General features: G+C 45.8%; 2 protein-coding genes across 2 annotated transcripts; one reads left to right on the forward strand and one right to left on the reverse strand.

Annotated features, from left to right (window-relative positions):
- Positions 1-8,682: 8,682 nt before the first annotated feature.
- MYCFIDRAFT_210705 (uncharacterized protein) lies at positions 8,683-9,349 on the forward strand. The gene has a single exon (XM_007926246.1). The coding sequence runs from the start codon at positions 8,700-8,702 to the stop codon at positions 9,003-9,005; it is 306 nt and encodes a 101-aa protein (XP_007924437.1). The 5' UTR covers positions 8,683-8,699; the 3' UTR covers positions 9,006-9,349.
- Positions 9,350-9,438: 89 nt separating this feature from the next.
- MYCFIDRAFT_84102 (uncharacterized protein) lies at positions 9,439-10,278 on the reverse strand (the record flags this gene model as incomplete). Its single annotated transcript, XM_007926247.1, has 3 exons — positions 9,439-9,603; positions 9,701-9,752; positions 9,938-10,278. The coding sequence occupies 3 exons, from the start codon at positions 10,276-10,278 to the stop codon at positions 9,439-9,441; spliced, it is 558 nt and encodes a 185-aa protein (XP_007924438.1).
- Positions 10,279-10,623: the final 345 nt, after the last annotated feature.

Genomic DNA, 10,623 nt, shown 5'->3' on the forward strand with positions numbered 1-10,623 from the left:
AGGCCTCGATAGGACGTAGAAACAAGAGGGGCGCTAAGAGGAGGGTCTTATAGGGTACGCTAGTAAAGAGGTAGATTCCTTAAAAGAGCGGGCGATTAGTTAATAGTAATAGTACGCTCGTTAGTACTCGTTGCGCGTCCGTTATCGTAGTATAGTCTTATTGTCCTTTACTAACAATTGCTTGCCTCTAATTAGTTAGCCTAATAGCACCCCGGGGGTAGCATTGTTCCTAGGCCTTTCTAGTAACATTATAGGCCCTTAGCCTTCTTCTTATTCTTTACGCTAGTCTAATACTTATCTAACAACTTAGTTATATCTTTAAAAGAGTCTTTAGCTTCCTACGAGTCCTATTTAGGCGAATAGCCTTGCTATCTTAGCAGGTATTCCTTCTTGCCTTGCCTAGTACGATGCTATAGGATACGTTCTATAGACTATAGCTCCTTACTATCTGCTAGTATGTCTTCGTATTCTATAGGGGCTTTATCCCCTTCGCGCAGGTAGTACGGCTTAAGGAGGGATATATAGAAGGTGTTATAGATAGTATAATAAGGTAGGAGCTACAATTAATAGGCCTATATGCCCTTAGCCTCTCGAATGCGGAATAGGCTAATATATCTTAGTGCGAGCTTAGGCCTTGTTTTGCTATTAGGTAATAGGTGTTTGCGGATGCGGAGGTTCTTTATACTAAGCATAACTATATCGCCTTGCTTAAAGGTTATTAGTGTATAGCGCTTATCGTAGTAGGTCTTTTAGTACTCTTAAGCCTTTATTAACTTCTCGGCTATCTTAGTATAGATTTCTCGCATCTTCTAAACCCTCTTAATAGCCGCTAGTGTTTTAGGTACTTAACGCGCTTCCCTTTCCTTACGCTCGGCCTCGAGCGATAGTAGGTCTTATAGTATAGCAGTATTCTAGCCTATTATAGCTATATAGGGCGAGATCTTAGTTAATGAATGTATACTATTGTTGTATACGAATTCTATAGGCTATAGGAGGTTAACCTAATCCTCGGGGTTCTTATTAATATAGCTGCGTAGGTACTGCTATAGGGTAGCATTCTACCTCTCTGTTTGACCGTTAGTCTATAGATAGAAGGCTATTAATAGCCGATGCTTTAGTCTTAGCTATAAGCAAATCTCGCTCTAATAGTAAGATATGAATATCGAGCCCCTATCGGAGACTATCCCCTTAGGGGTTCCCTAATAGGTATAGAAGATGTCACTCTATAGCGCCTCTACTATATTAATAGCAGTCTAGTCTTTCCGCGCCGGGATATATCGAGCGCCTTTAGTAAATCGATCTACTATAATAAGGATAGCATTATATACGTCCTTGCTGCCCCTACGCCTAGTAGGTAGAAGGCCTATAATAAAGTCTATTATTAGCTTAGCAAATAGCTTCTTTAGAACAGGGAGCGAAGACAACTCGCCGAATAGCAAGTGTTTCGGTGCTTTAACTCGCTAGCATACTATATAGGTCTGTATATATTCCTTTATATGCCGCTTACTATTTAGCTAGTAGTATATACGCGATAGTAACTCGTGCGACCTCTCTATGCTATAGTAACTAGCGAGCTTACTATTATAGTACCTCTTTAAAAGCTCTTATCTAATCGATTGTTTAGCGGGGACATAGTATCTGCCCTTAAACTTCAAGTAACCTTTATCGTCGATCGACTAATTGTTATTACTCTTACTAGATCGAGTCGCCCGTCTACTTACAAGCTTATTAATACGCTCGATAGCAAAGGTGTCCCTCTACTAAGTACGTAATAGCTTATCTATAAACGATTGACTATCCCTACTTACAAGGTTATTTAATAGTACCCTCGCTATCGAACGAGGTACGCATTATATACATCTAATAGTACTAGTAGCCGGAACTACTGTAACCTCTTCTATAGTGCTATCGCTATAGATAGCAATATCTTTAATTGAGTTATTATAGCTCGAGCGATCTACGTCCTTCTTAACGTGTACTAGAAGAACAATAACTCCGCTATAGTATTTGTTGCCGCCGCGGGGTCCGGAAGTCCGCTTATCCTGCGCTTGCTTATTAACAATACGGGCTATAGCAATCTTATACTATAGGGTTGGAAACAATGAATTAATATACTAAGTCTCGCTGTCGTAATCAGGTCGCCTCGATAGGCTATTAGCAGGGTTACTTACGCCTAGCCGATGTAATATATTAAAATCAAACCTAGCGAGGTAGACGGCCTATCTAGCCTATCGACCTATAACCCTAGTAACCTTAGTAATGCTACGGAGGTTGTTATAGTCTGTGTAGACCTAAATAGTATGCTATATACTATCGAGATAGTGCCTCTAATGCTTAAAGGCCTCGATAATAGCTAGGAGCTCTTGCTCGTAGGTCTCGTAGCGACGCTCTATATCGATTATCTTTCGTAAAAAGAAGGCAATTAGGTGCTAGTAATAGTCCTTATCTGATTGCTATAATATAATAGCCGATACAGCGAACTGTAAAGCGTTAGTCTTAATACGGATCTGCTTGCTTAGTACAAAATAGTATAGCAAGGGGACTTTAGTAAACCGCTTCTTTAGACCGTTAAAAGCGGCTTGTGTCTTGTTAGTCCATTTGAACTCTCTAGACGGGTTAGCCTTAGTTTTAGTGAGCTTAGTTAGGGGCATTATATGCTATAAATAGCCCTTAATAAAGCGGCGGTAGAAATTAGCGAAGCCGAGGAACGATTAAAGCTCCTTAATAGACGTAGGAACAGGCTATTTAGTAATTGTTTTAATCCGATTAGGATTAGCCTTAACACCCTCGGTTAATACGAGGAAGCTAAGGAATAATACCTCCTTAGCAGCAAAGGTGCATTTAGAAGGTTTATAATATAGTCTATAGGCTCGTAGGCAGTCGAGGACCTTACGTACTACGGCCTAGTGTTCTGCAATATTAGGTGAGTATATATAAACTAGGATGTTATCTAGGTAAACTATACAGAGGTAATCTAATAGGCCTAATAGGGCCCGATTAATGTAGGACTAGAATATAGTAGGGGCATTAGCTAGCCCAAATAGCATAACTAAGTACTCGAAATAGCTATAGCGAGTGCGAAAGGCTGTCTTCTATTCATCGCCCTTACGAATACGAATGCGGTAATAGGCGTCCTTAATATCTAATATAGTATAGTAGTAGGTACTAGAAAGGCGATCGAGGGTCTTATTAATAAGAGGAAGTAGATAGCGATCTTTAATAGTAATAGTATTAAGCCTACGATAATCGATATAGAGGCGTAGGCTACTATCCTTCTTTAGTACGAACAGGATAGGGGCACTAGCAGGGCTGTTACTATACCGTATCCGGCTATTAGCTAGGTTTTCCTCGAGGTACTTACGCAATACAGCAAGCTCTCGCTTACTAAGGTTGTAGAGGGGCCTAAAAGGGACCTCTTTGCCCTCTATAATGTTAATCTTATAATCCGTCTCTTTAAATATAGGTAATGTCGATGCTAGGTAGTATTTGAACACATTAATGTAGGTCTCTCGGATAGGCTCTAGTATACGAGCAAGCTAATTAGGATTATTAGGGGGCACAGGTTCATCGTTATTACTACCGAGCAAATCGGCAGTCGGATTAGCTAAGGCAGAGGCTAGTATTAGGTTGCTAATAAATAGGACCCTAATATCGTTAGGGCACTCGCTAACATTAATGTATTTAATGTCCTCTTTTCTAGCGATTCTAAATCGCTACTTCTAAATGCCTAAGTCTATAGCTATAGCGTAGTACTTGAGAACAGGGTTACTAATAACAATAGTAGCTCCCCTATATAGGTTGTCTATATCTACTACGTAGGTAGTAAAGTCTAGTAGGCGTTTATTTCCGAGGTCGTCCTTTAGAGCTATAGGAATATAGTAGGCCCTATAGGTTAAGTGCCGAGCGTTATTAAACTAAGCAAGGGTTAGTAGGTTAGTCTTCGGCAGTTGTCGAAGGTCTAATTGCTTAGCTAGGCGATAGCTAATAAGGGCACTAACTGAATTTCCTAGATCTAGTATAACCTTAGTTTAATAGGTAGTACCCTTCGTGTCCTATACAAGGTAGGAGCGTGTTATAGCTAGCACAATATCGATAGTCTTACGCCGTACGAGGCTAACAGTTGGTGCGGCGCTTATTCTTTTTTCGAAGGTTAGCCTACGGGAGTAGCGTTAGCCGCTAAGAGGTACTTTCGGTGTTTAGCGGAAGTACGGTTAATTCGGGCCTAGTCCTTAGGTTTGTCGCATTAGCCTAGTAAATAGCTAGTACTATTACAATTGAAGCACTTCAATCCGGTTAGAACACTACCGTAGCTATTATTATTAGTTAAGCGGTTAGCGTTATAGGGATACGAGCCTCTTCTACGGCCCCTATTACGGCCTCCTCTATATAGCCGCCGGCTACGGCCTCTTCTATAGTCGCTACTGTTCCTATTGTTAGTATTGTTGTCTTAGTAGGAATCTTAGTTTCCTCCGCCGCGGCTACTACGGCTGCTACGGTTAGTACTAGCTAGTCGGATCCTTAATTCTAGTCGTTATTAGAGCTAAATAGCCCGTTCGGCTGTTTCTACTTCGACTATAAATTGAATGCGTGTTAGATTGGCTTGTTCGAACACACGGCGACGGTCTAATTCGAGGATAAGTTCCTATCTAAGTTTTAGGCGTATCTCGGAGATCTATATAGAATTAGTCTTAGGCGGAAGGTCGTCTTTAAGGGTTTTTAAATAGGCCTCGAATAAGCGAGCCGATTAATTAGTCTTCTATTTAGCTCGAAGATATAGGTCCTAAGTATATTGTTGCCTTAGTATAGGGTTTCTAAGGGTATCTAGCATAATAGTCTTATAGGTCTGCTACTAAATAGTAGTCTAGTCGTTAAGGGAGTCGAAATAGTTATCCTATATACGCTTTAGGTCGCTATTAATATACTACATAGCGTGTACGACTAAGGAATAGTCGTCTAGTAGCGCTTTTAGTACGTTGCGCTAGTTAAGTTTATAGTTACGAATATAGTCGTTATACTACTTCCGACTAGAGCTATTAAATACGGTATAGTCCTTAAGTTTAGTATCCTTCTTTTAGATAGGTAGTAAAGAATGTCCTGCTGTTAGCTTAGCAGTAGTTGTTAGAGATTCCTAGAGGCGGCGAATCTCGAGAAGATTATCCTTTAGCTGTTGTTCTTAACGTAAGGTAGTAAGCCTATTTTAGGTAGCTTCTTAAAGTCTCGCTACTAGTTAGGGACTAAAGGCTAGCTAGCTATATCGACGGTTAACAATATTGTTAAGAATGTCGTCGACAGGCAATTCTAGGTCGTTACCTAGAATTGTAGGTTCTTCTTTAGTAGGTCCTATAGTAGGCTCTTCGGTAGGAGGCACTTTAGTAGGTGCTTTAGTAGGCACTTTAGTAGTAGGTACTGTGCTACTAGCGTTGTTATTGCTAGCGCTGCTAGCGGTAGCACGGTTATTGTTGCTTCGTAATAAGCCGGCTATTGCAATAGAGGGTAATACTAATAATGTATTATTAGCCCCTAAGATACGGATATAGCGGAATTAGTAAATATTAGTCTAGTACGATTAACTTAGTGTAATAGGCCGTGTAGAAGGCCTTGCTTAATAATTAGTACGGTTGTTTCGATAGAATGGTACGTATAGGTCCCGTTCTTCGGGCGTAATATAGTTAGATTAGTCTTATTCGTAGCTATACCGCTAAAAGCTTAAAATAAGGACTATCTAGCTGCTACCCTCAAAGGGTGGATCGAATACTATATAAGAAGGGTTATATTAGTAGGTAGATAGGGTAGTAGTGAATTAGTGTAGTATTCGATAAGGATCTAGGAGGAGAGGGAGGAAGGCAGGAGAGTTGGCCCAACGCCAAGCGCCAAGCCCTGCCTGAGGCATCAAGACCCTGGCTTCACTCGGCCTGATCACATGCCAATCACGTGTAGCCTCTTTGGTCCTGACAGTATCGATGCCTAAGGATAGAACTAGAGAATCACGTGGAAGAATCTACAACACTCGGAGCGCCCAGAGGAGGTAGGTATACGGAGAAGAAAGAGCATAGCTTCAGCCCATCACGGGAGCCGTGGGTACTGGAGGAATTCGTACGCATGGCAATATCTTCTCTGGATCGCCCACTATTCATCGTCGTCGATGGCCTAGACGAGCGCGACAGATTGACTCGCCAAAAGCTGCTTCATGTCTTTACAGATATAGTGCAAGATAACCCACAACTCTGGACACTGTTCTCCAGCCGTCCTATTTATGAAGACATTGACAACTTTGACGGTATATTTCGAATCGAGTTGGTTCCCGATACCAGACGGGATCGCTTCATCGCAGAGCACTTGGTCAAGAAGCAATTGCCTCATTTGCATCAGGAAGTAAAAGAGGTCATCATTGAAAAGTTGTCTCAAAATGCTCAAGGCAGTGCAATCTGGATGAGAATGACCGTTGAGCTTATCGAAAGGGATGGCCTCACGATGTTAGATCCGATGCAGCAATTCTTGCAGGACATGAGGCTCCCCCCAAAACTTTCCGAAGTGTACGAAGATTTACTATTGCGGTGTGCCACGGGCCAATCTGTGCGGCTCGAAATGGCCATCGTAGCTTTGAAAATGCTTTCGGCAGCCTGCAGAGCTTTGAGCCTCTCGGAGCTTGCGTAGGCAGTCACCCTGAGTACAGCATCCCCAGAAACCACAAGCATCACCGCGCTGTCGAAAAAAGTGGACATTCAAAAAGTGCTGGGCCTCACACAACCTTTCATCATACCAACAAACGTCAAGGACTGTGAAAAGCAACAAATCCGCTTGGCTCATCAGTCGGTCAGAGATTTCTTGGCCACAAGAGCGGATCGCCTTGTGACTCGGTTATCAACCGACAAATTTGCACTCGAAGACACACATACCACCAGCGCAGCTTCCCAAGAACCCGAAGTCTTGGCCCTAGATCTCTGCATTCGGCATCTGCTCTTCGAAGAAATCGGCACGCAAAGCCTGCTATCAGACGAGCAAAAACTTCCTCGACGAACTTCCCGCAGAAACCGATCTCTTTGAAACAGAAATTTCCGGAGCGCAAGGAATACACCACCGACTGCTCTTGGGAAAAGTGGGAAGCCGATCTGGTCCGCATTTCCCCTCAAGAACGCAATTCTTCGTCTACGCATTATGCACATTGGGTAGAATAGACCATCTTGGAGCCGCCAAGCCAAAAAAAAAATCTTCCAGACTTATTATGATAAGCCTGGGAATTCTGTCCTCGACACGACTTGAAAACTGGATCGAACAAAAAAAAACCCCCCCGTCGTCCGGGCTGTGCACTGCAAGCAAGATTCCCTTGCTTTTACGATCCTCTCGGTGTTTTCGCACTGTACGGCTCCGATGCCATGCTCCCGCTTTCATCTTTCAATCCTTCGATTACACCAGCACCAGAGCTGCGGAGGAAGAAGTGATCCGATGCTCGCATCATCCAAGCCGTTTGCGTGTCCTGGTCCGCGGGCTGGTAGTCATTCCTTTGTTTCTACCGATTCGAGTGGATGGAGTGTGAGGGCGATGAGCGCTGCATGAGCGAATCTGTCGTGTCGGCTTGTACGAGTGCTGATGACTTTCTGATGGGTAGTTCATCCTCGTAGGTTACCAGCAAGATCTGAATCGCGCCGAAAAAGATTGCACGGAGCTCTCACCTACTGGCTGGCTTTATCGCCACTAACTCTGACATCTGTCCTCCGTGGATGCCTGAGGTTTTACTTACTTACTGGTAGTAGTGTCTACTAATTGTTTGATATCGATGACTACTAGAGAATTTTTTTTTCTCTAATAAAGTCTATATATTAGTAGGTAGCTCAAAGATGATTTTCGTTCCGCTTACAATAGAAGAAGAGAATTGAAAAACCAAAAAAAGACACGATCTTGATCGAGTCTGCGTTTTATCTGGTTGGTTGGACAGATGTTTTCTTCATTCACTCACTCACCGAGCCGGCCGGCCCGAGCGTCCAACCTACCGGGGACACACACACCTTTCAATCTTATATTGTCCTCATCGTGGCAGAAGATTTTTTTCAACCCACTTCCAAAACAAAAAATCTCAACAGACACCTCCAACCTCCGTCGCGCGTACCTCATGCACTGATCCATCCGTCGACATGAATTCTCATTCTCCAGCACTACCACCCCCTTCCGCGCGACGACGAGGTCGAGACAAAACCCCCCTCTCCCCCTCAACCCTCCAAGAAAGCGCCCGAGCCGGCACCCCGAATCCCTTTTCCGACCGTTTCGCCGCCCAGCCACCTCAAGAGCAAGAACGAAAAATCAGTGGTATATCACCAACAAGAATCACCGGTCGTCAACTCGGAGGCGTAGAATTCTTAGTCCCAGATTGGAGTAAAATGCAACCACGCGAAGGGGTGGGGAATTGTGGAGATGAAGATTCGGATAATGTTTTCGATGATCGTAGCTCGCGGAGCGGAAAGTTTGAAGCTAGTGCGGGTGAGGTGAGGTATAAGAAGCTCCCGCCTGATCCGGCGATGTTTGCGCGACATTGCAGGATGAGGGAGATTGGTCATGGATCGGTGCCACCGACAACGACAACGACGAAAAGATTGGGGAGAAGACCGCCGAAACGGTATGTGCGGTTGGTGAAAGATTACGTGGAAGTGGGAGCTTTGCCGGATCGATGGGTGAATTTTCCGCGGGGGAGGGACGGGGAGGAAGTTATGGAGCCTTGTGAGGGTGGTGCGGAGATTCCGAGTCTGGAGGGGGTGTTGGAGCTGGAGCTTTCGAGTCGGGGGCGTGGGCGTGGGGTTGGGTTTCTTCCGCCTGCTGTTGAGGATGATGAGAGACAGGGGACGAAATTGGGAAGGAGAGGGAGATTTGATCAGTCGCCGGATTCTGTTTCTTCGTCTTTCCTTGAGGAGCTCGAGGATAGTCTTGTCGCTGGAGAGAATTTGGGGAGGATTGATTCTCAGGGTCAGGAGGCTCGGACAAGCTTAGATCGTGGAGAGGCGAGGCCAGAGCTGTAATAGGGAGAGTGCGAGCAGCAGTGTGAGGGGGCCTCGCACGGATGGCTAGATGATGGCACAACTTGCTTCTTATAGCCGTTTCGCGTCTCTCACACCTGGATCACATTCGCAGTCAGCAATTGCTCGTGGCTTTATGGAAGCAAGATGAGCAGGTTAACAGCATGGGCTCCACATCAGCCGAGTTTGCGACATGGACCCCAACTTTTTTTCGCCTCTCTTCTACCCGGATCTGATCTACTATCATCAGCAGCAGCTCGAGACTTCATGGGAGCAAGAAGAGGTGATCCAGGGGCGTTGGTTCACTATCGCGGGCGTGGTGTTACCTCGGCTGAGCCTTGCTGTGCAATGCCCCCGACAGCGGCTTTTGGTGACAATGGAGGGAGGTGGTATGTCGAGACAGCCGAGTTGATTTCGCACTGGCACATGGATCGCCTCAGCTTCGATGGCTCGCCATGTGGCGTAAACTGCCAACACATCGCTTCGTCACGTGGAGAAAGATGTCGTTGATGTTTGACTCGCCTTGCATGGAAGGCGGCCGATTGTTCTTCTTGATCTGCAACAATGCGACTTCCAGATAGCACTCGGTGTCGACATGCCGCTGCAAGCAGATCTCAGTTGCTCGATCACATGCAGGAAGAGACAATCTCTTCGGGGAGCGATGCAAACTTCCACTGCTTGAAGTGCTTCGAAAGTACCTGGTACATGCATCCAGACGCAGCGGAGCTCCTCTTCTGCCAGGATGAGGGTCTGGACTTGGGGTCAGCTGTGCAGTGCAGATGATGTTGACGCTGCTGATCGTCATACACCGATCAGACAGGTTGTTTTCCTGCCTTGACGGCCTGAGGCAGTGCGTATGGACGGCCGTATTGTGCTGCACTTACTACTTAGCCGCGGGCGTTGCTTGATCCCAACGCGGGCTCGCCGTGTCGCACAGCATGGCGTTTCTGACGTAATCCGTCCGCACGCTGAAGCAAGGCACACGAGAGTTCCACGCCGGTAACAATGGGCGAATGTTGTATGGTCGGGCGCGAGCGGGAGGCAGATGGCGATGCCGTTCGGCGGACTCGCCTCGCCTCGCCTCGCACAATACACAATAATACGACAGTGGCAGAGATTGCGTTTCAGGTGTGCACGTCTCCGGCACGTAGGGTGGATCAATAATAATGCATACTACGCAGCTGCAGCTCGTGGGCGTTGGCTGCAGGCCGGAAGGTGGAATGCACCAAATGCAGCACTGTACATGTGTGAGAACGAGGCAAAGGCGCATCGGCATCGCAGAGGCAGAGCTGTGGCACGTGTGTTGGATTGGTGGTTAACTTCCGGGGCATTGAATACTCACCACAGGGACCCTGCAGACTGCATCAAGAATCACTGCACAGTGCACACCGACTTGACTTGGACAAGGCACGTGATATGATCTTCCCCGCCTTCGCTTCGGCTGTTCGAATGTGCCAAGAGAAGGGTCGCGGGCTGAGTGAATGCCGACCACATGTGGCAGCAATGTGAGAGCGTGCCATACCGGTAGAATATGGCTGCACGCAAGCTGGACGCGCTGCGGCACATCCACAGCTGTATATAAAGACGGGCTCCCAACCGCCGCCGACCAGAACAGGACAGG

This window comes from Pseudocercospora fijiensis, assembly GCF_000340215.1.
Source record: "Pseudocercospora fijiensis CIRAD86 unplaced genomic scaffold MYCFIscaffold_3, whole genome shotgun sequence".
In the NCBI taxonomy this organism is placed as follows: Eukaryota; Fungi; Ascomycota; class Dothideomycetes; order Mycosphaerellales; family Mycosphaerellaceae; genus Pseudocercospora; species Pseudocercospora fijiensis.